This window comes from Erythrolamprus reginae, chromosome 1, assembly GCF_031021105.1.
Source record: "Erythrolamprus reginae isolate rEryReg1 chromosome 1, rEryReg1.hap1, whole genome shotgun sequence".
NCBI classification, from domain to species: Eukaryota; Metazoa; Chordata; class Lepidosauria; order Squamata; family Dipsadidae; genus Erythrolamprus; species Erythrolamprus reginae.
Window position 1 is genome coordinate 231,026,627 of NC_091950.1, and position 25,122 is coordinate 231,051,748.

General features: G+C 39.2%; 2 protein-coding genes across 2 annotated transcripts in view; one reads left to right on the top strand and one right to left on the bottom strand.

Annotated features, from left to right (window-relative positions):
* The window catches only part of PAQR8 (progestin and adipoQ receptor family member 8), a 38,041-nt gene extending 36,933 nt beyond the window's left edge, over positions 1–1,108 (bottom strand). The window contains exon 1 of the mRNA XM_070732503.1: positions 1,061–1,108. The gene's annotated coding sequence lies outside the window, so the exon portion shown is untranslated. The remainder of the gene's footprint in view (positions 1–1,060) is intronic.
* A 31-nt stretch (positions 1,109–1,139) lies between these two features.
* Positions 1,140–25,120, top strand: MCM3 (minichromosome maintenance complex component 3). The gene is made up of 17 exons (XM_070732490.1): positions 1,140–1,405; positions 2,752–2,864; positions 4,849–5,057; positions 5,637–5,767; positions 7,099–7,337; positions 9,280–9,388; positions 10,718–10,871; positions 11,331–11,462; positions 13,082–13,290; positions 14,010–14,184; positions 14,382–14,508; positions 15,952–16,102; positions 17,735–17,875; positions 19,018–19,121; positions 19,893–19,984; positions 22,241–22,313; positions 24,369–25,120. Exons 1-17 carry the CDS (start codon positions 1,322–1,324, stop codon positions 24,565–24,567), a joined length of 2,442 nt encoding a protein of 813 aa, XP_070588591.1. The 5' UTR covers positions 1,140–1,321; the 3' UTR covers positions 24,568–25,120.
* Positions 25,121–25,122: the final 2 nt, after the last annotated feature.

The following is a 25,122-nucleotide window of genomic DNA, read 5'->3' on the forward strand; positions in this document are numbered from 1 at the left end:
TTTTTAATAGAGCCAGCATATTGCCCCCACAATCCGGGTCCTCATTTTACCCACCTCGTAAGGATGGAAGGCTGAGTCAACCTTGAGCCAATGATAAGATATGGTTCTGATATCATCCATCCCCAGTTGGGTTTGATTCTGAAGAGCTGTCCTTTGCCCTTTTCCCATACAAATTAAAATTTTAAGCAGAAATAGATGAAGAAACCCCCCTCCCTTCCTGGAGAGGAACTGAGACTAATTTTAGAGAACTGGAAATATTGCTGATGGTTTCACTTAGGTAGCTAGCTGCTACAGTACATAGAAATAAAGGTTATTTTCCCCATCTTATTCTCTTTTATTCAAAGACAAATTTGGGTTAAGAATTGCAAAATCTTGAATAAAGGGGTTCAAAAATCCAAACGGTCCCTAGATGGCAGCAAGCAATTTTGATTTTCCAAATTCCATTTCCAATATCTAGTAGGTTCCCAATCTTTTGCAGATCAGTTCTAGTACTTACATTAAGGGTTAATCACAATGAAAAACTCTGCAATGTAAGTTTCAGATACCTCTTGACAATAGCTTTTGTAATGAATTTTGCAGTGCTGCTGATCACTCGGTGACTTTAAAATGATTGAGAAAAGCTGAAAAAACACAACTTATTAAAATTGCAATTTTTTTGTGGACATTTACCTGTTTAAATTACAATGTTGAAACACTGAAGGTTTTTTTTTTTTTTACCAGTATACCATAATATTTCATGAAACACAAAGAAGTTTGAATTAAGGTATAAATAAACTGCTCTTCTCCATATGGAAAGCAAAGTCACTCCGCTTTTTCCGGTCCACTCTGTCTTTACCATTGAAAAATAACCTTTTTTCTCTCTCTAAAGAAAGTATTGTATCTCCCGTGTGCTTTTTTCTCTTTACATGTAGATGGGGGAACCACAGTTCTTCCAAATGAGACTTTAGTTTATAAATGGAAAAACTGACAATTCAAACCAAATCCCGAATAATTTGAGTTTCAGGCACTACAGTTCCCACAATACCTTTCGCCAAAATATACACGCGCACAGGGAACTCACCCACAGAGCCTTCTCTTCATTGATTGGAGATTGGTTCGGAACGTTGACGCCAGTGGAGTACAATATACGCGGTTTTATTGGTCGCGAGGTGCAATAACCACGGAACGTCGGTGGGCGGAGAGACGGCAGAGTCGCCGTGCCGTTTGGCGGGAAAAAGGGGTCAAGTTTTCGCGCCAAAGAGTCATACGGAAGAGTTTGTAGGGAGGTTGCCTGTTCGGCGTAGAAGCAAAAACAATTGCTAGGGGGGGGATTGATCTCGACATGGCAGCGCCCGCGCCAGCTACTTTGGATGATGCTGAATTGCGAGAAGCTCAGCGAGATTACTTGGACTTTTTGGATGATGAGGTGAGCAGGAGTCGAAGACCTTGTCGTGGGAGGAATGGAGTAATAATCATTCGGGGGCGGGGGGAGGGGGTGGACCCACTTTTCTGCCAAATAATGGGTAGAGTTTACTTTGTGAGGAGTTAAAGTGGGATTAGATACTTTATTTTCTAATGGAGTTGAAGCCCGCTGCTCTGATGATGTTGTATTACAGCAGTGTTTCACAACCTTGACAATTTTGATCACATGACCCTGGGGATGCTACCATGTAGGTGTGAAACTTGGTTACAAGTCACTTCTTTTCAGTACCACTATAAGTTTGAATACTCACTAAGTGAACTGTTGTAAATCAAGGACTTTTTATACCCTTTATTTATTTTTCGTTATGAAGAGTTCCTGCTTTTCACTGAGAGAATAAGTGAACCCAGGAATTTTCCCTGGTTAAGAGAACTTCCAGCTGCACATGACTTATTCAGTGCTTTTGTGGAAGTGGAAGTGGAATTGTGTGTTTCCTCTTCTTCAGTAAATACAAGTTGAACCTGGTGGGGAATATCTCTTTATCACCTTGGAAGTTCTTTGTCACTTGTTCCAGACCAGCAGAGTGTCCTCATTTTATTTAGAATTGTAAAGTTATCTTTAAAAATCTGAAGAGTTGCTTAGTAGACATGTTTCATTTTTGGGGTGAAATTGGGAAAGTTCTGCACTTTTATTAGAAAGGTGTCCGCTGAGCTTTATGAAATGGGGTATTTATTGTCAATAGCTTTTCAGGTTCAATTCTGTATGTTCCTGGTATTTTGTTGTCGATATCCCAAATTCCATTACCTTTCTTCCAGTGAATGCAAAGATAGTTTGCTCTACACATTTTTAATTATCTTTTATTTTGGATTGGGTAACCAATCTTTGTAGAACAAGAGCAAAATTATTCATTTAGAGGATACATAGTGCTCTGAAACATGCAGGAGTACAAGTCTGTTTCCATTCCATATAACAGTTGCATCTTTCCAACCATTTGTGCGGCTCTTGTATGTAACTGCTGTATGATGCTGAAAAGGTGGTTTAAGGAGTTGTACACGGGTGCAATATAGTACATAGTGGTATTAAAGTGATTTACAGAAAGAGAAAGTACTTAGTTTAATACATTTGAGCATGATACAATTTCACTAAATAAACTTGATGCAAAACTTTAAGCATCATGATTGTTATTCTCCATTCAGTTCAACTCAATATCACTGGGAATAATGAGAGGAAACACAATCTAACTTCATTTAGAGAACATTGACTAAATCTTGAGGAAGTGGAAGGCCAGTTGGCCACTTTCATAATAAAAGAATTAACAGTGTCTAAACAGTTCTTACCTACTCTCCTTCCAGGAAGATCAGGGAATTTACCAGAGTAAAGTCCGGGACATGATTAATGACAATGGGCACCGTCTGATTGTGAATATCAATGACCTCCGCAGAAAGAATGAGAAAAGAGCCAGTCGGTGAGAATATAAATGTTAGCAAAATATTTGTATGTCCATTCCCATCCCCCCCACCCCCACCCCATTTTTCCATACAGAAAAGGAACCTGGAGTAGCTTATGTATGGCTTCCAGTCCCTGTCTCATTCAGGAGTTTTTGGAGGCAAGCATGTTTTCTGTTTGGAATCACTCTGGATCATTATTTTCTTTGTGAGCCAAACAAGGAAAGTTCTTAATAATCATAGTCTATACAGAGAAACCCCACCTCTCTTTTGGTAATTATGGTGTAATTGAATTGTTACAGCATGGGTGTCAAAATCAGTCATGCCTTGTGATGTATTGTGACTTTTTTGCCTTTGCAGAGCCAGGGTTGACATAGCCTGCACGCAGGGTAGATTTGATTTAAGTCAAGTCGGTTTAGGACTTTTGGTGGTGATGTCAAGGCACTGCAGGGGGGAAAGGATGAGTTCTGTCCTTTAACCTCTGATTTTTCGTACCACCCTGCCTGTGTGTGATTCATCTGACCCTCAGGCTGCCAGTTTGACACCCCTGCACTACAAAATGTTTTTCCTTTCATTCTGATTCTAAGACAGTGGCTGGCCCAGCCCTTGTTAAATATTCCTGGTCTTCCTAAATATTCCTTGTTAAATATTCCTGATGAATTTTAGGTAATCTACTTTAAGGCTAAAATAAGTCCTTAAATCATTGCAGGACAAAATGCTGTTACTTAATGGCAGTTTTATTGATGAAACTTACCATCATTGGAAGGAATGATTACTTGCAGATGTAATTTTGCTTACATGTGAAGATTGTTGAATGCTTTTACGATGGTTTGGGTCTTATTTGTAATGTTAAAATCTTAGTCAGTGATTTGAAGAAATGAAATTTTGATTTGAAGAATCTCCTGGAGATTTTAGCTTTTATAAATAAGAAGGCAGAAGAATAACAAATGCACTTAGACTTATATACCACTTCACAGTGCTTTACAGCCCTCACTAAGCAGTTTACAGAGCTAGCATGTTTCCCCCAACAATCTGGGTCCTCATTTTACTCCCCTCAGAAGGATGGAAGGCTGAGTCAACCTTGAGCTGGTGGGATTTGAACTGCCAAATTGCAGGCAGCTGGCAGGCAGCAGAAATAGCCTGAAATACTGCACTCTAACTACTGTGCCACCGAGAATAGTCTATAATATATTATCTGAAATATTTAAAGGTCAAAGCTAAATCATATGGATTATGTTTAAAAAAATGGGAAATTTAATCAGCTTCCGTGATGGCAAAATAAAATAATGAAGTTGTTCTTGTGATGAATTTGATTCCTTGGGACTAGTCATCTTATAGGACTTCTTTTGGTTTCTCAATATGTAGAATTTGCAGGAAATCTTCAGTCTATGTACTAATAAGGCCAACCCAGAAGTTTTTGAATACAAATAAAGTTGGGCAGTTGCTGTAACCAGGTTTTTCTAATTCCACAATTTCAGAGATGTACATAGATTAATAAAGATCATTAGAAGAGCATTCAGAACTCTATTTCTATTCTTGGAATGTTCTCAACAATTGTAATGTTTTCATTATGTGTTAATCAATCTGGGCATTAATCTATTCATTCACTTTGTTATACAATAAGGCACATATAATCCAAATGTTCTACAGTTCTGGTCTTATTGGAAATAACAATTCTCAGTGACAATCAAAATATCCTATGTTACTTTGTAAAATTAGTATTTTTATGGCTAGACTTTTCCTGATGCTTGTCATTAAGTAAGTGAGGGCCTAATTTCTGATCCTTAACTACTCAAGGTGAGAGCAAAAGTTCTAGGTAAGTGTAGTACAGGAAATTTAAAGGTGGTTAGCATACTTAAAGATTACTGATGCAATCTTTATTTTGAAAGAAACCTTGGGGATTAACAACATTGTTAATTCTTAATAGGGTTGTTTTAATTAGAATTGTTTTCCTGTTACGATATATGACAGGACTGTTAAAACACTTTTTCATCTTTGCTGCAGTTTGCTGAACAGTGCCTTTGAGGAGTTGCTGGCTTTCCAGCGTGCCTTGAAAGAATTTGTTGCTTCTGTGGATGCTACATATTCGAAGCAGTATGAAGATTTTTACATTGGTTTAGAAGGCAGCTTTGGATCAAAACATGTGACCCCTCGGACATTGACATCCCAGTTTCTCAGTTGTATCGTCTGTGTGGAGGGTATTGTTACAAAATGTGAGTAAGCAGTCTGTGTACTAAAAGCTGTTCAAAGCAGCTTTTGATTCCAAATGGGTGGATTATGATTGGTGAATGATTCTGTTTAAAAAGCAGTAAATCCTCCAGTTTTACAAATCCTTTTTTTGGGGGGCGGGGGGGGGGGGGGATGAACATGGTGATACCTGCTTTCTTGCTAACAATATAGTATCCAATGTACTCCATGAATACAGGCTTTCTCTCCAGGGTTTTGTAACAGAATGAAATAGACACTTAAATAAGAATTGTTCCAGTAAAGCTAAACATTATATATTCAGTATTAGAATGCCATTGAAAATATTATTCAAGACTCATTTGGAAGTACTTCTGTTAAATATATTTGTGTTTTTCAAACCAGCAGATTGCAATGCATTTAAAAAAGACTCTCAGCTGTTATCTTTAAAATGATAGTTTAGGAATTGATATGAAAAGGCCTGGTATGCTACATCAACATAAACCTGCCATGTTTTGCAATCTGGCATGGGAACATCTGAAGTGAGTGTTCAGACTGAGGTTGGCTAGCCCTTTTCTTTATTTCCAGATGTTTTTTTGTATCTATAGGCTCTTTGGTGCGCCCAAAGGTTGTTCGAAGTGTGCATTACTGCCCTGCCACCCAGAAAACCATTGAGCGACGATATACAGATTTGACTTCCCTGGAAGCTTTTCCATCCTCTGCTGTTTATCCCACCAAGGTGAGCTGTGTGGATTCAGAAACCTTTCAAAGCTCCTAGAAAAGTTGTGACTCTCTTATGAAAGAATTCTAAAATAAAAATAAAATATACCTAATGTTACATGTCTTAAATGCAGAGAGGTTAGTCTTAGCCCAAAAATGGAAAAATAAAGATGCCCCCACAGATGAAGAAATCCTGCATAAAATACTATCAGGTGCAGAAATTGATAGACTAACATTAGAGTTAAAAGATAAAACTGAAACAGACTATTTCAAAATCTAGGACAAACTATACCATTGGTGGGGGAAAGAAAAGCCAGGGTTAGGAATTAGTGGAAATGTTGGAGAAAGTTAGAAATTTAAGTAAATTTAGTTCTATATGCTTAGTAGGATAACAGGAAAAGACGCAATCAAATGTAAAAAGGTAAACTGGATAACCCATGGAGATCCAGAGGGGAGAATGGGGCAGGAAAGAGTGCAGAAAAATGGAGGAAACCCATGGAGATCCAGAGGGGAGAATGGGGCAGGAAAAAGTGCAGAAAAATGGAGGAAACCCATGGAGATCCAGAGGGGAGAATGGGGCAGGAAAAAGTGCAGAAAAACGGAGGAAACCCATGGAGATCCAGGGGGGAGAATGGGGCAGGAAAGAGTGCAGAAAAACGGAGGAAACCCATGGAGATCCAGAGGGGAGAATGGGGCAGGAAAGAGTGCAGAAAAACGGAGGAAACCCATGGAGATCCAGAGGGGAGAATGGGGCAGGAAAGAGTGCAGAAAAACGGAGGAAACCCATGGAGATCCAGAGGGGAGAATGGGGCAGGAAAGAGTGGAGAAAAACGGAGGAAACCCATGGAGATCCAGAGGGGAGAATGGGGCAGGACAGGGTGGGAAAAAACTGGGAGGAACTCAAGTCTGGAGGTGGGGCATCCCAGCGGCCGGCGGCAGGTTCGTAAGGTGAAAAAAGTTCGTAAGAAGAGGCAAAAATATTCCGAACCCTGGGTTCGTATCTTGAAAAGTTCGTATGACGAGGGGTTCGTATCATGAGGTACCACTGTATATTGTAAATAAACTTTTTAATACAAAAATGAAAGAATTCTAAAAGGTATTAGAAGGATATAGACATGATAGAGTTAAATATTTTTCGACACCAAATTTTGTGCTCAGTATTTAATTCTATGTAGTACTTTAGAATATAAAGCTGCTGGGACAACATGTATTCAGAAATTCAAGTAAGCTGGGTAGCATATTTATATGGGGAATATAAATTCAATTTCCCTTTTCACAGCAAGTAGAACTAATACAAAAATTATTTATTTAAATAAAGCTTTAAAAACTAATAAAAGTATTTTTTTGTAGGATGAAGAAAACAATCCTCTCGAGACAGAATTTGGCCTCTCAACTTACAAAGATCATCAAACCATCACAATCCAGGAGATGCCCGAAAAAGCACCAGCTGGACAACTTCCTCGCTCTATAGACATCATTTTAGACGATGACTTGGTAGACAAAGTTAAGCCAGGAGACAGAGTACAGGTCATTGGAACTTTCCGTTGTCTGCCAAGCAAGAAGGGTGGCTACACTTCAGGGACATTTCGGTTAGTACTATAAATTGCCTTATTGGCTTCGGGTTGCTATGCCAAGCCTTGAGACCCTTGTTGCATCAAGCTCTCCTACAGCAAAACCATTTTCCAGAATAATGTCATTGTTTTTGTTTTATGGTCCTAAAAACCTGGCTTTTTAGACTCTGCTTTTCCAGTGATTTTCAAGCCTGTATTCTGGAAAATAACTTTGGTCTTGTCAATGAACATGCGATGCACTTAAAATAGTTAATGCTGAAGAAATACAACAAGTATTAGAATGTAGTGGATTGCCTGGGGCATTTTCTATCATTCTAAACTGAGTTTAAAAGTTAAAAATTGTGTTTGGAAGATTATTGTTTTTAAAATATTTGCCTTAGCTTTGACACAGCTACAGAATCTTGGACTGACGTTGGATTGTCTGCTCAACATCAGAATCTGCCAGAGATTCCTCCCACAATAGTTACTCTTGAAATTCAATGCAGTAGAAATCTTAATTTGGTACCGTGTTTCCCCAGAAATAAGACCCTGTCTTATATTTTTTGATCCCCAAAATATGGACTTGGCCCTTTTCGGGGTGTGTGTGTGTGTGTCTTATTGTTTTGTGGTGCAGCCATGAAGTGGAATCAGCGTGGTTGGTTCTTGCCTGCAGCATTGCAAGGACCAGGTCAGAGCTGCTGCAGTTTGAGATCAGCAGGCCAGATTTGGTGAGCTGTATGCACTGGTGCCACTTGGGAGAAGAGCAAGAGGAAGCACTATGAGAGAGAGCTTATTTCTAATGTTCTCTTCCTGAGTGACAGCAGCATATTCAGCTCCCCAAATCTGGCTTGCCAATCTCCTACCACTCAGAAGAAGAGAGAGGAGGCACTGGGGCTCAGGCGAAGAAAAGAGAGGCAGCGTTTCCCCCCATTGTTGGCCGAGATCGACAGGCCAGATTCAGGGAGCTGTCTTCCAGCTCCTGCTATGCCTGGCAAGGGGAGGGAGAATAGACAGCAAGGGGAGCCCCACTTCACTCCATGAGTCTTGTTTCTCCGCTGCCCCATCCCTCCCCACCTGACACTTCCTCTCGCCGGCCGAGCTTGTCAGAGCAGATTCGGGGAGCTGAAAATGCTGCTGCCACCCGGGAAGAGAACAACATGAGAAATGGTCTCTCTCACAGTACCTCCTCTCCGTTCTGAGTGACAGCGGTACGTCCAGCTCACTGAATCTGGCCTGTCAATCTCTGAACACAGGGCTCCACTCAGGAGAAGAAGAGAGAGTAGAGGCACTGCGAGAGAGACCATTACTTACATTATTTTCCCGGGTGGCAGCAGTTCATTCAATTTTTCTTTACATTGCAAGGAATTTCCCTGCAAAGACCAGCCAAGAGAGAGTAGTGATGGAGAGAAGCCAGATGCTGGTAACATGCGCATCTCGCGGCCTGTCCCTCCCCATTCCCCGCCTCTCTTGCCACCCCCAAATTGTGCCCTAACATCTTAACCAGCATCTGGGAGCTTCACTGCTTTTCTTTCTCAGCTGGTTTTTGCAGGGAAACTCCTTGCAATGTAAAGAAAAATTTCTCGTGAGTATGAGAAGTTGTTAATTCCTCATACTTTTTAGAAGTTTTTCTTTATATTAAAAGTAGTTTCCCTGCAAAGACTGATTGAGAAAGAGAAGCGGCGAGCTGCCAGACTCTGGTAAGATGTTCGGGTGCAATTTGGGGGTGGCAGATGGGGCAGGGTTGTGTGTATGTAGTTGGGGAAGGGGCCTTATTTTTTTTGGGGGGGGGGGACTTATTTCAATGTATGCCCTGAAAAGCCCTATTGGGCTTAATGTCAGGACATGTGTATTATTTTTGGGGAAACACAGTATTTGTTTAGCTAATAACATTTATATTACGGGTATTAGTGGTATGAAGCTGCAGGGAAATGTTTAAACATAAAAGACAAAAGAGTAATTGTCTTGATTTCTTTCTTTTCAGGACCATCCTGATTGCTTGCCAGGTAAAGCAAATGAGCAAGGAGGTCCAGCCTGAATATTCCTCTAGAGATGTTAGCAAGATTAAAAAATTTAGCAAACAGCATTCAAAGGTAAACTGGATGATGGCATTTGACTCATTACACATTTACATAAAAATTTAGGGTCTGTTGCATTCAGTGTTGGTTTGTGTTAAAGTACAAATATGCTTAATTTAAAAGTACTTGAAAATTCATGTATATTTATATTTTAGGGTTTTTTAAAAGTTTCTGAATATATAAGTGGACAAAAAACCTGAGGTTATGCAATTCATGCTCAATACGGTTGACTGCGCTAGGCAAATAATTTATTAAATTTATATGCTAATGTCAGGGTTCCAAGTAACAAATCTATAGCAATCAAAACTCTGAAATGGATTAATAGCTTTATTGGAGATAACATATTGGCATAAATTTGGTGAAAACTGACTCTGAAAGTTCCCACGGTTTTCACCTAATTAAAAGAGAAAGTTTTCTTTCAACCCCAAACAATCAATCATATGGTCCAATCAAGGCACTGTCTTGTTGCCTGGTGACCTCACTCTTCCTTCCATTTTCCGGGTATGAGAATGTCCTTGGTTCCCAAGAGAAAATATTTTTTGGTTACAAACCCCAGCTATCTCTAATCTCCCCTTCCCTTTCCCTCAGCTCCAGTGTGGCAACACTGAAGCTCCAAGATGGTTCTGGTGAGGTCAGCTTCAGGATTGACAGCTGTCTGATTTCCAGGACCTTAGAACACATTGGATTACTGTATAAGGTTCTACCGTACAATTGGTAATTAACAAATAGAAAGGAATAAATAACTAAATATAAATAAATATTTGATTTCTGTCTTCCCCCTTCTTTGTCGTTCAACTGTTATAAATTTTAGAAACCATACACCAAGGTTTGCGTTTGCCTTACTGGGTGACATACAGTATATATAGGGCTATTTCTTGCTTACATTTAGTTACATTACTCTACATATCATATGCATATACTTTTTATAGCGTAACAGTAATCCAATGTGTTCTAAAGTCCTGAAAATCAGACAGCATATATACCTGTTTCTCTTTGGATTGCATACATATTTCTGTTCTTTTAATGTTAGAGTTCTTTTTTCTATAGGTCTTTTAAAAAATGTATGCCTCTCAAGTAGTTTAGATATTGTAGCAAGATGATCCATGTGTGATGCTAAACAGTGAGGATCATAGCCTTCTACATATAAGTTTCGGTGATAACAGCAAACAAGAATTGAATTTGGTCTTTCTACCACAAGTTCACATTTTTCATGTTTGATGAAGCAATACTGGTTATTGAAATAATAGGGCAACCCTCCCCTTTTCTGTACTGTTTTTTTTTTTTACTTTACTCCTATGTGGATATTCTGGTTTAGTATTGTCCCATTTGTTTCCTGCATCCTAGGATGTTTTTGAACAGCTTTCAAAATCTTTGGCTCCTAGCATTCATGGGCATGAGTACATCAAGAAGGCAATTCTGTGTATGCTCCTAGGAGGAGTCGAAAAAGTACTGGAGAATGGAAGCCGACTCCGAGGGGACATTAATATCCTACTCATTGGTATGTAACAGAGACTTTGTATTGGAAATATTCCAGAAACAGTGATCATAGGAGAATATAACTAGCAATTATGTAGAATTTGAAGGATCTAGATACGTCCAATCTATCAAAGAAGATGATTGGAGGGACATGTACTTGAGGAAGTCTCACAAAGAAGAGGGGGTTGACATTATTTAGATCACCAGAGAGTAGGACAAGAAGTAATGGGTGGAAGCTTGCCAAAGAGAGATGCAACCTAGAAGTAAGGAGAAATTTTCTGACAATGAACAATTAATCAATGAAACAGATTGCCTCCTGGGGTTATGGATGCTCCACCACTAGAGGTTTCCAACAATAGACTTAACAACCATTTGACTGGCAGACTCCTGTCTTTAGCAGAGGGCTGGGCTAGAAGATCTCGGAGGTCCCTTTTAGCTCTATGATTATGTTCTAAACAGCCTGTATTTCTTGTTTTTTCAGGTGACCCTTCTGTTGCGAAGTCTCAGTTGTTACGTTATGTGTTATGTACAGCTCCCCGGGCCATTCCCAGTACTGGCAGGGGCTCTTCTGGAGTAGGCTTGACTGCTGCTGTCACAACAGATCAGGAAACTGGTGAGAACTTAAGCAAATGATGTGCAAAGGGGACAGGTGGTACAGTCACAGGAAAAAGCTGGCAGTCTCCCTGCAGCCAAGAGGATTGATTGATAGATTGATTTAATTTATGCCTACTATAGATGAGTTGCTTTCTGACTATTTTGAACATTTAAATCGCAGTGAACAAAGAGCTTGAAGTATACGTAAAACAGTGGTCTAGTGATGCAGTATTATGCTAACAAATTAAATCTCTAGCCAGAGTGAATTGGGCTAAATTTGAAATGGGCGGGCAAGACAATTCCCTCTTATTTGTCATTTGAGCTGCTGCTGGTATGGTGAGTAGAATATTATTTATCATAAAAGAGTGAGGATATCAAATCCTTCATAAATACATATAATGTATATTATAGATGAAAGAGCTCAAAATCCTGTCATGCTTTGGGTTGTAAAATAAGTAGGGTTAGTCCTTGTTAGGAATTTAACAGAAAAGTACCAGGAATCCCAGGACTTTAGGTCAGATTGGAAAATACAACTCACCCCAGTGGGCAGCAATAACAACCCACCTTCGTTTTGTTGCAACATCATGATCAGTGACTGTCATGTTTTTTAGCCACCTAGCTCTAATTGTGAGATAGTCCAGGACCTTCCTATAATACCCGAAACTTTACTAGAATTGGTTAATCTTGTTGGGTATTTTGATTATTATTAATATTATTTGTATTAGCAGAGTTCAGCTGGCTTAATTTGCAGCGGAGTTAGCATGGCAAGAAATAACACGTGGTTCAGAATCCCATTTGTTAGCAATGAATGACCACTCCTTCATAAAGATGAAAAATACAATCTTTACTTACAATTATGTTGATTCATGCAATTGATAGATTGCAGGCAGATAAGTTTATATTCCAGTCCATATTAATAACTTCTGGATGGTCCCATGTGTGAGGATGGCTTTGGATTTCATCTCACACATGTGTCCTCAGCCGAGGACAATGGATCACACACAGAAGAAGAAGGTAGAAGAGAAAGAAGAAGGGGGGAGCATCTACTCTGCAGAGGTTTATATAGCCTGCAGAGCATCTGCCCCTTTTGGTCATCAAAAGGTGACACACTGGTCAGTTAATTGTGACCTGACCATAGAGATGTGTTTACAAGACAGTGCAAGCATGTAGTAGAGTAGTTAAACCCAACAAATCTCACATTAAGATTTAAAAGTAACAAGATATTTTCTTTCAAAAAATAATTTTAAAAAATTAAATCTTATTACTTTGCAAAAATTACGGGTATTGTTGATAAGGAGGAGATGTTATTAACTTTTGAGTTAATTAGCTTGGCTTTTCTGTAGGAGATGGGATAATATTACTGTTCCTTTCAGAGAGAAATACTTTGATCATCTTTATTCTTTCATTGAAGATATTGTTAAAGTTTCAGTACCCAGCGTTGGGTATGATTTTGATGGCCATTGGATAACAGCATAGCCTCTGCTGATGACCTAGTCTTATTAGCAGAGAAGTCCACTCTGACTCGCCACTTGCCCCTCTAAAAATACATGTAACATAGCTTAAGAACTTCAATAGTCCAACCAGAATGAGGGCATTCTGCTTAACCTTTATATACTTTCTGTCCCTCTCCATCCTTAGGAGAACGTTGTCTGGAAGCTGGTGCCATGGTCTTGGCTGACCGTGGAGTGGTGTGCATTGATGAATTTGATAAGATGTCTGACATTGATCGTACTGCTATCCATGAAGTAATGGAGCAAGGCCGTGTTACTATTGCCAAAGCAGGCATTCATGCCCAGCTCAATGCCCGTTGCAGTGTGCTGGCTGCTGCGAATCCAGTCTATGGAAGGGTAAGCGTGGAAAAAGATTTTGTTTAGATAAGCTAGGTGGCAACTTTCTGCCATTATATTTTTAGTTGATATATTGATTTAATTGCTTACTGATGACTCACAGTTTTTAAACTCAGGATTTTTTTAAAGCCTGAATTATTTTCCAACTGGTTATTTGTTTCCATGCTTTTGTGGAACACAGCAATACTTCATTGAATTCGCCCGAGTTAATCCAAATGTTACTATTTCCTTGTACTTGGCAATCCAGAGCTATGATGTTTGGCATTCTACTAGAATATTGTCTTTCCTTTTTCAATGCTGTACTCCATTGGGGTTTGTTTGCTTATTACGTACTGCATTTGTTATTGAATGTTTCTCACCTCCATGTATTACATAGTTTCATAAGTGTACTTAGTCTGTGTAATAAAATAGTCTATTTCTTTACATTAAAAACCCAACAGAGAAAAGATAAACTGCACAGCATATATAAATGTAACTTGTGTAGCATGCAGAAGGGAGACAGAGAAAATAAAATTTAGAATTATGTGACTGTCTTTGCTAAATAACAAGTTTTGGCTGACCTTCCTCTATACATTTTGATCTGTCTCCCTCCCTTTCTCTCGCTCTGTGTTTCTTGTTGTACAGATAATGTCAAATCTCCTTAACATTCTAGCAGTACTGCCTTTCTTGTTTACAGTTAAGAGCTTGCTAACTCACTAACTTTCCCTGCATCTTTGCAGTATGACCAATACAAAACCCCCATGGAGAATATTGGCCTTCAGGATTCTTTGCTGTCCAGATTTGATTTGCTCTTCATTGTTTTGGATCAAATGGACCCAGAACAAGATCGGGAAATCTCAGATCATGTCTTGCGAATGCATCGTTATAGAGCAGCTGGTGAGCAGGATGGAGATGGTGAGTTCCTTGAAATCTGTCAACTGGGTCAAACATTCTCCCTGATCTTTGATAAAAGTTTTCTGGCTTGTTTTAAAAGTTGAGAAAGTTCACATTATTTTTATATGTTGCAATGGACAAAGTGTTGTTTAATGTACTGATTAAGTTGATACATTCTAGATAACACTCTGAGAAAACATTTTCCCTTACTTTTCTAGCCATGCCTTTAGGCAGTGCAGTTGAATTACTAGCAACTGAGGACCCTTCCTTTACTGAGGAAGAAGACCAGGAGTTACAAGTGTATGAAAGGCATGATGCTCTATTGCATGGACCTAGGAGGCGGAAGTAAGTATTTCCTTCACTCACTGTCTTATACTATACTTTGAGAACTTCTTTTGGTTCCATGAACTCTGGGGACCAGATGGGAGGGGAATATATTTCACGGTAATGAAAGCTTTGCCTTCCTTTCCAAACACAATCTCAGGGTCAACTGCACAGCTGCATCCCTCCAGAGGCCATTCTAAAAACATCTCTTTGATTTAAATTTGATCGGACATGAAGGGATCAACTATGGGACCCATCTTTTGGGAGGAAAAAGTTACACTTGGGATTTTGGCATGCGAATTTCACTTTTGCTTCTCACTACTGTATTTCCCTAGGCTTCTAGTAAAAATTATACCTTTTTCAACCCGATGGTGTAAAGGATCATTCTTACTTAGAACCCCAAGTTAAGGCAAATCTGACAGATTTTGTGTTCAGGGATTGCTATATACACTGGTATCTCTACTTAAGAATTTAATTCGTTCCGTGACCAGGTTCTTAAGTAGAAACGTTCTTAAGTAGGAACAATTTTTCCCATAGGAATCAATATTAAAAGCAAATAATGTGTGGAAAGCCATTAGGAAAGAAATAAAAGATCAGAATTTGGGTAGGAGAAGGAAGAGGAGGAGGAAAGTCGCTGCCGAAGGAAGAAGGTGAGGTGAGGGGAATCAAAAAACTCCAAAACTTTAAGGTTTAAAAAAAAGAGAGGGACTCTGAGGCGGCGAGGAGGAGCACGTGCCTCCAATACACCCGGTGCGAGGCTGCCTCCCATGCACTGGCTGCTGGTGCTGCTACCTCTTCCTTCCCATGCTGAAGGGCTCCCCTCTCCTCTTGCTTGCTCACTTTGTAGCCAGCGCTTTTCCTTCACTGGTGACTCCTCAGCTGCTCAGAGCGAAGGGAGCATTTTCTCTGGGCGCTGGCAGAGGTTTATTCCCTGTCCAAGTGTTCGCTCTGGACTGCCAAAGCCTCCTTAAGCACCACCAAAAGGCTCCTCTGGCATCCCAGATGGCCGAGGCTAAAGGGGGAATGGCAGGAAACTGGTCAGGCCTTCGTGCCGCTCTCAAATTTCCTGGGAAATTTTTCTGGGCTCGGGTTCTTAAGTAGAAAATGGTTCTTAAGAAGAGGCAAAAAAACTTGAACACCCAGTTCTTATCTAAAAAAGTTCTTAAGTAGAGGCATTCTTAAGTAGAGGTACCACTGTAGTTGCATTCTATATTTCCATTGTCATGGTATTAAGATTAGTATCAGGGAACATAATTCCAGCAGCCACATTCTCTTAATGCAAAGTCAACCTGTTGGTTTCAACTTTGTCTTTATCTCCGCTACTTGGTATCTGTCCACTTGAACTTGTAGTTCAAGTTAACTACAAATCGGTGATTCTCGGCCAAGAATCCCCAGAGGTGGCGATTAGACTTCTGTTGTCCTCTAATAAATGGAAGTTTATAAATTTTGTTTGATCAAACTCAGAGAGAAGATCGTAAGCATGGAGTTCATGAGGAAGTACATTCATTTTGCCAAGATGCTGAAGCCAGTTTTGACTGAGGAAGCAGCAGCCCTCATAGCCCAGGAATATTCTTCTCTTCGCAGTCAGGAGCAGATCAGCTCTGACAATGCCAGAGTAAGTCATGAATCAAGCTCTTTTTTTTCTTTTTCTTTTTCTTTTTTTGCAATTTGCACTGTTTTGAGAATCATAATTCGGTCTACAAATCTTTCTTTACCATTTTGCCAGGAAGTCCCTTTCTATGTACATTGGAAAGGCTCTTAAAATAGACCATCTAGCATGCTGTAGAGCAGGAGTGTCAAACTGAAGGCCTGGGGGCCGGATCCGGCCCACAGCATACTTAGATCTAGCTCGCAGGGCCGCCCTGGAAACAGCAAAGGACTGGTCCATGGTGCTTCTGCCAGTGAGAATGGGCTTCCGAACTCCATTTTTGGCTGCCATGACTTCCTGCCATGGCCTCCTGCAACCCTCTGCAGGTGAAGTTTGAGCTCAAGAGGTTTGCAGGAGATGGTGGCAGCCAAAAATTGAACTCAGAAGCCATTTTTTGCTGGCAGAGTGCTCAGGCCACCACAAGCACCCCAACATGAGTGACATAAATCTGTCCACGCCCCCTGAGGTCAAACTGTGTCGCATTGATTGTTTTTAATATTAAGGGGGTTTAATTGTACTTTTATTAATTGGATTTGTATTATTGTTTACTGTATTTATTGTTGTGAGCTGCCCTGAGTCTTCGGAGAGGGGCGCATACAAATCTAATAAATTAAATTAAATTAAGTTAAACACAACTCTGATGCGGCCCTCAATGAAATGGAGTTTGACACCCATGCTGTAGAATGCTAGGCAAGGATTCAAGGGGGCGTGCTCCCCATTTTTATACACAGCAATCTCATTGAATTCCAATCTAATACAGTGGTACCTCAAGATGCGAACCCCTCGTCTTACGAACAACTCGTGATACGAACCCGGGGTTCAGAAAAATTTTGCCTCTTCTTACGAACTTTTTTCGAGTTACGAACCGGCGTTCGGAGACTGCTGGGAAGCCACGTGGCTGTTTTAAAAGGTGACAGCCGGGCGGCGGGGCTTCCCAGAAGCCTCCCGAACGCCGGTTCGTAACTCGAACAAAGTTCGTAAGAAGAGGCAAAATTTTTCTGAACCCCGGGTTCGGTTCGGGAGGTTGCTGGGAAGCCCCCCAGCCCGGCTGTCACCTTTTAAAACAGCCGCGCGGCTTCCCAGCTGTCTTCCCGAAGCCGAACGCGGAAGTTCGGCTTTGGCGTTCGGCTTCAGGAGACAGCTGGGAAGCCGCGCGGCTGTTTTAAAAGGTCGCAGCCGGCCTGGGGGGCTTCCCAGCACCCCCCGAACCCCAAACCCGGGTTCGGGGGGATGCTGGGAAGCCCCCCAGGCCGGCTGTCACCTTTTAAAACAGCCGCGCGGCTTCCCAGCAGTCGCCGAAAGCCGTTTTTTTGGTTGCACGGATTAATTGACTTTACATTGTTTCCTATGGGAAACAATGTTTCGTCTTACGAACCTTTCGTCTTACGAACCTCCTCCTTGCACCAATTAAGTTCGTATCATGAGGTATTACTGTACCTGTATGAATGGTAAGTGTGTAGTCCATGAATAGGATCCAGTACTAAAGAACTATTGTACTGCACCAAACATGCTCACATCTGTACATACGCAGGAGGCTTTGAATGTTGATCATCTTCTTTTCATCCTCAAAGCATTAAGACGTTTACTTGCTCCTTTTAGACTTCCCCTATTACAGCTCGAACTCTAGAGACATTGATCCGACTCTCAACTGCACACGCTAAAGCCAGGATGAGTAAAATAATTGAGAAGCAAGATGCCAAAACTGCTGTAGAGCTGGTACAATTTGCTTATTTCAAAAAAGTAAGTAGACAAGAGTTGTAAGTAAAAAATTAAAATTGGGCTACTGTGTCTCTGTCTCTCTGTCTCACACACACACACACACACAAACACCCCAGCACTTAGGGTAAACTTTTTCTGGCCCTCAGCACCTCACTGGCTGACAATTCCCAGGAGCACTGCAGCCTTGAACCTGTGAGCTCAAACTATCCATGCCAGTCTCAGCCTCCACATGCTGGATTAGAGGCTTGCGTTACTCAAACCCGGCTAATTCCAAATAGTGGTTGGTTTGCATATTTGAATGAAGAAGTATTTTCAGTACATGTAGTCCGCGACTTACGACTACAATTGAGCCAAAAATTTCTGTTACTGAGATATTGGTTAAATGACTTTTGCCCGATTTTAACAACTTTCATGGCCGTAAATCACATTTTTTGTAACTTTGAACTAAATAAACTGTTGTGCGTCAAGGATTACCTGTATTCAACCAATGTTACTGATATTGCTTACCATGTGTAATACCTCAATTGATAACAAGATCAGTAGATAAAATTAACCAAAGACAAAGGATATGAAAAGAAGAGATATCATGAAATGTCCCACTCAAGCATGTACAGGAATCTGTCTCTCTGTATTTGGATGTCAATGTAGGTCACTGGTTTCATTTTCAGTCATTGCCAGCATCCGAGACTTGTAGAGTCTGTAGAAGCTATACTCATCACGAATGACTAATTACTTCTTTGGTGTGTCTGAAGTGCTTATGAAAGAGATGGAGGTTGTGATGTAGACAGCCTTGAGACAGGATTACACAATGTGTGAATGGCCATCTGGTTTTGATCCAAATTCACAATTCACTTTCATCAGCAACATTCTGACACTTGCTAAAGAGGAGATTGTGATACTTCTAGTGGTTATTTTGAGAAATTTTATTTGTAGCTTTAATCCTATCATGGGAGATGCCATGTTTTTATTGCAGTCACCTCTGTTGAAACGAAAATACTGGATGGTTTTATTTATTTTGAAGCTCAAATTAATACTTAAAACTATTAGGGATTCCCATCCTTGGAGGAAGAAACATTTGGCCCTTGTCTTCCTCTATGGAATTCAGATCACCCTAGCCATTGATTGGCCCAGATATGGACTCTTTTGTTTCTCTACTGTCAAAGGTTCTGGAAAAAGAGAAGAAGCGAAAAAAGCAGACTGAAGATGATTCAGAAGAAGAAACAGATGGTGAAATGTCCCAAGAAAGGGAAGACAGACAGAAAAAGAGGTAGATAAGAAAAGTTTTATAGGGGAACTTAAAAAACAAGATTTTTAAAATAAATCCTTTTTAAAAAAAAACCATCCTTGATCCTGCAGACAGACTGTTAGGGTTAATATGGAATTGACTAATTGGCCTTTTTCATTAGGCTATTCAGATGGGATTAACTTGAGTTGTTTCCCTAAAGCTGCATATTTCTAACCTTGGAATCTGATTATGCTTTTGAGACCTCTTGTGTCTTGTATATACAGTACTGATCTTTACGTACTAACACCAAATACTCTTGAACTTTGTGGCACTTGAGAATCCTAAGATTAGTAGCTATTTCCTGTTACAAAGACGGATATTTAGACTTCATTTCCTCTTTATTAATGGATAGCATTATCCGTAATTGTTCAGAATGGCCTCCTTAGGAGAGGCCATTCTGCCCCGAAGAATAATATTCATCAGCCCTAAAGAATAATATTTAGTCAACAGGAAAAAAAATGGATTTTCTCCTAGATGTTAGGGTAATACAATAGATGAACACATTTGGGAGACAAGACTGTATGATTAGTGAGTCCTGATGTCATATTGTTGATATATTGACTTTTGGATTTTACCTTGTGTTGGTATTAGCTGGTTTTCAACTATCATATTTTGGGAGATATTTTTTAATTTGGTGTATGTTCTGTTGAGTTGCAATTATCCAAGTTAAATGGCTGTGTAAATCTTCTAAATGAATATATTTTGAAGATCATTAGTTACAAGGCTTACTATTAACTTGATGTCCTTCCACAGAAGGAAGACAGATTCCAGCGAGCAATCACCAACAGAAGGAGAAACACATGATCCTTATGACTTCAGTGACACAGAAGCAGACATGCCAGAAAGTGAGTCATTTCTTTCAGACTGATAAATGATAAATAGATTCAGGCAAACTTTCTGTTTTGCTATGAATTTTAATGTACAGTGGAATTTGTACTTTTAAAGTACTCTGCAATTTGAAAAAGATTTGTTTATATCTAACTGTCTTCATCAGTTTGGCCACATCTTTCAGAATCTTGATAGATTTTCTGTTACCATTCTTTTGGATTTTTTTAAATGTAGTTTTTAACCAGTATAGGTAGCCTTGTTAAACAACCACAATTGTGACTGGCAACTTGGTCATTAAGTGAAAGGTTGCTAAGTGAAATCACCTGTGCTTACAATTTTTGTTTAGCTAACCTAAAAATACCCCCAAAATTGCCCAAGTTGTAGTTCTTGGATTTCAAATGGATATTGGATTTACCACTTCCTCTCTTAATTACTTCTGTTAAATGGCTTGTTAACTGCTTCTGGGATATTAAGAAGCTTCAGAATGACAATTTCATCACAGTGGATTATCTAAATGTGGTCAATAGAGAAAAACATAGTAAGAGGAGACTGAAGGATGGACAATAGGGGCAACCAGAAAAAGTTAAATACTATAATTAAAGGAGAAGAGAACTACTAATGCAGAATGAAGAAAAATATTTTTAACTTTGGAAGAATTCAAGGATATTTGGCAACAATGCACTTAGAAATTTTACTTATGTTTATCTGCCAAATATAAAAATGAATTTGAATTAGAAGAGAATGTAACTCAGAATTAGATTGTTTTGGATATGGGTATAAAAATGACAAGACACAAGAATGATATGGAAAAAGTTGTTACTAAAATGAAACTGACTGATGGCTTAATAACTAAAAGGGACACACAAATAATAAATCAGAAGAGTGACTTGGAGAACTTTCTTATCTTGAACTTGTAAAAGAGATGTTAATTCCTAAGAAAAGAAGAGAAAATGAAAAGAAACAAGTTCCTAGGACTTTATAAGATAAGATAATTGGAAGAAGAGTTTTTTGTTGAATTTTTAGAGACATAATATTCAATTTATGAGATTTGCATGCCGCCCCTCCGAAGAAATTAAGATATATTGTTAAACTTGTAAAGGTGTTTGAGAGGAGAGAAAGAGAAAATAAATGAATATGTGGGACATTGTTTGAAGGGATTAGGTTTTAAGATTTTTATTATGTTGATCTTTCTGGTGGTTAATGCAATTTTGACTTAAGCTTCAATGATGTTTTAAAGATTGATTTATACATAAGAGATAAAATATAGGATTTTTCTTGTGGTTTTTTGAGAAAATGGTAAATTGCTGTATTAAAAGGAAAAGGAAATGAAACTGATTTTATCTGATTAAGGTTAAATATGTTACTTCTGTAAATCGTAATAGATTTTTGCTGATTAAGATTGATTGAATGATGAGGTTTTATGAGGCATCACATAAAGAAAGAAGATATCTTTGGCTGAAATATTAGAGAAGGTGATTAGTTACTTAAATCTAGTTGCCTTGGAGCAGAAGTCATTTCTTTTTATATCTTTTTCCCCTTTATAACATTCTCTCTCTCTTTCTGTACTTTTTATATTTTTAGTTGGTATTAATTTTTATACTTGATAAAAGTTTGAAAGACTTTTGATTGTAAATATTGTTTTTTCTGAGCAGAGGAGGAAAAAGTGCTGCTCATCAAGACAAAAAGAAATAATAGTCTCCATTTCTGAAAAAAAATACATTAATCTGATCAGTGGATCTTATTCTAAGGAAAATTGTTATGGGACTGCTATCAAGTTCATGGAGCCTATGACCATATTAAAAAGGTTAATTAGCTACAAGGAAATGATCCTTATAGGTTAAAAATGCCAAACCCAATAAATCCTTGTTATTTTATCTCTTCAGCAATTTTACTAGGTGTATCTTAGTGCTATTTTTGTGTTTTCTGGGTAAAAATAAACTGAACATGACATTAAATTGATTTGTTTTACAATATAGTTAAATGGAATAATATAGAATTTGTATAGAATTTGTGCAGTTCCCTAAGATATAATCTATAATTTATAAACAACAGTGGATAGGCTCCTGTTTGATGTAAGCTGCAAATGACATCTTACTGTTCAGTAAATGAAGGCCGAATATGCTTAGCTCAAATTTCACTTTAGCAATAAATTAATACTCTTGTTTTAATATCTTTTCCAGTAGACCACAGTATCTGCTTCTTTTACAGAAGGTACAAATCAGTTAATGCCAATTTCATGCTAATTTCATTTTCCTGTTTTTATATTTTTTTAGTTCAGGCACACCCTTCCAAGGCTCCTGAAGCATCAAGCACCGATGAAATTGCATCAAAGTTGTCCGAGTCCAGGTAGGAAACATGCAAAGGCTCTTACATGATAAGAGTAAAATAAAATGAGATTTGAGGATCTGAAATAGTGATATGCAAAACATACCTAATCCAAACAGATTATTTTTGACTTTGAAAAACACAATTTCAAGTTCAAAATAATCATTCTGATCAAGTTCAAAAGAGGTGTTCTGACCATTCCAAAAGTATTCAACATCAGACAATCCTGTTTCTGTACATAATAGCTAGGGCATCCCAATGCCTATTAATTCCTTCCTATCCTTGTTATTTGGCGAGGAATCAGGTAGCCTAGGCACCAGAAGGGATGGAAACTGGCAGCACTGAATGCTAGATCTTCCTACTTCACTTATTATTTCCCCTCTCCCTCCCCCCAAAATGTACTCTAATTCGCACTCCACCAACCACTGAGGAGATTAAGTGCTTCTCAGCCAAGCCTCATACCCATATACCCACTGATAGTCCATTAGAAAGAGGAGTAAAGTGGGAAGTCCTGTGTTGAGGGTCCGATGGATCCACTGATGATCTTAAAATGAATGCAGTACAATGGTACCTCTACTTACGAACTTAATTTGTCCCATGAGCAGGTTCTTAAGTAGAAAAGTTTGTAAGAAGAAGCAATTTTTCCCAAGGAATCAGTGTAAAAGCAAATAATGTGTGTGATTGGGGAAACCACAGGGAGGGTGGAGGCCCTGATTCTTCCCAAGAGATTCCTAGAGAGGCCCCACGGAGGCTTCTCCCTGCCTTTTCTGGCTGTTTCCTCCCAGGAGATTCCTAGAGAGGCCCCACGGAGGCTTCTCCCTGCCTTTTCCAGCTCTGTTTCCTAGAGAGGCCCCACAGAGGCTTCCCTCTGCCTTTTCTGGCCCTGTTTCCTCCCAGGAGATTCCTAGAGAAGCCCCACGGAGACTTCTCCCTGCCTTTTCCGGTTACAGTTTTGGAGGCTCGGGTTTGTAAGTGGAAAACGGTTCTTGAGAAGAAGCAAAAAAAATTTGAACACCCGGTTCTTATCTAGAAAAGTTAAGTAGAGGCGTTTGTAGGTAGGGGTACCACTCTATAAACTTCTTAGAGCTATTTACGGCACTGTTAGCTTTGAACAAATTCAAATTTCAAGGCAAGCTCCTTTCATAACTGTTACCACCAGTGATTAATATTATAAAGGAGGGAGGGGGGAAGAAAGAAAAGATGAAGACCATTATTGAAGGAAATAGCGTGTTTGACTTTTTTCTGGTGTACAGATGTATCATAATGCATTTAAGCTACAAGAAGACAGATTCCAAATGAATGTTAATTTATTTGTGTTTGTGTGTGTAACATATTTTTGCTGATAATGAAAAGGGAGACTAGTATAGATCTATTTCAAGCTTATCAGATAGCCATACCCTTACCGGGATTTGAACCTGCAGAGTTTGCCTTGTAAGGCAGTTGCTTTAACCTCTACACCACAGGCTCTCCTCCTCTCAACTTGTGTATATAGGTGGGTGTGCACGTGTATGCACACACACATACACATATATGCATATATACATATACCTTACACAACCACACATGTATATATACAGTTGTTCCTTTGTTATCTGAGATGGCTTAGTTTTTATTTCTGAATGGAACAAGGAGTTTATGCTCTTAATAGACTCTTTCAATTTGGAATATATGGTATACAGAATCTTATATGCAACCTTTTAAAGCACAAGTGTCAAACCTACCGTGTTATGTTGCCGTCATGTGACACTCCACAACATTTTTTTCCATTCGTGGAGTTGGGTGGGTGTGACCTGTGCATGGCACATCTGGCCTGTGGGCCACCAGCAGCTATCTTTCACATATCAGTGTGATCCCAGGAAAAGATGCAGTTGCTTTAAAGAGTTACAGGCAAATAGATGGTAAAATTGTATCTCTGCACTCCAAAGCTTACTTGAAATTGAATTTGCACTGATTAATCCCCTCACCCTTTTCTCCTTGTCTTAATCATTCCCTTTCATTGCTTTTGCTCTAATTCACTCACCGTAGTAACAGAGTTTTCCTTCAAAGCATCCTTACTTTGTTCTTATAATCACATAGGCTTAAAACATTCAAAGCAGCCCTCCTGGAAGTGTTTAGAGTTGCCCATGCACAGTCTGTGAATCTGAAGAGCCTAATGGAATCCATCAACCGGGACAACCCAGCTCCTTTTTCATCAGCTGAGGTCAAAGCAGCGTTGGAACAGATGCAAGAAGATAACCAGATCATGATGTCTGATGATATAATTTTTCTGATTTAGAGCAATTCTTATAAAGGAGAAGGACTTACTATGCTTCCTCTTAGGTTCTTGGTGTGGATGGAACCTCTTTCCAGCAGCAGCGGTTGAGCTTGTCCAGAAATCTTGGCTTAGCTGATTTCTCCATACCAAATTTAAATTTCTCTGAACTAAACTATGGGAAGGGGAGGAATAAAGTCTTGACAATTTTGTTATTTTCCCACTTCATTTTTTAAAATAATTCAGAGTGCTTTGGCTCCACCTGCTTGTCAAATATATGCAAGCTCCCGTAGTATAAAAATACCTGCATTGTATAGAGCAGCTTTCTTTAGTGTTGAAGCACATATTCTGATGTGTAGTTCCCAAATTCTCCAGGCAGTTCAAAAATTTGGGAATTCCTATCGCTACATCTGGAAAACACCCGGGCCAGGGAGATAGCTATCACTGCACAGTAATGCTATTCTAAACAATAAGCCTTGTGACATCATTATACCAATGAATTTTTAATGCTCCTTTCATTTTCTCATAGATTTATAAATTCCAGTGTGGTAATAAAGTTGCAAAGTTTGCTCATGTATA

Bases quoted from the DNA above. Each gene is read 5' to 3' on its own strand.
- MCM3 (XM_070732490.1), top strand. From the start codon at position 1,322: ATGGCAGCGCCCGCGCCAGCTACTTTGGATGATGCTGAATTGCGAGAA. The intron at 5,768-7,098 runs GTGAGCTGTGTG...ATTTTTTTGTAG, and splicing joins CTGCTGTTTATCCCACCAAG to GATGAAGAAAACAATCCTCT. The intron at 7,338-9,279 runs GTTAGTACTATA...CTTTCTTTTCAG, and splicing joins TACACTTCAGGGACATTTCG to GACCATCCTGATTGCTTGCC.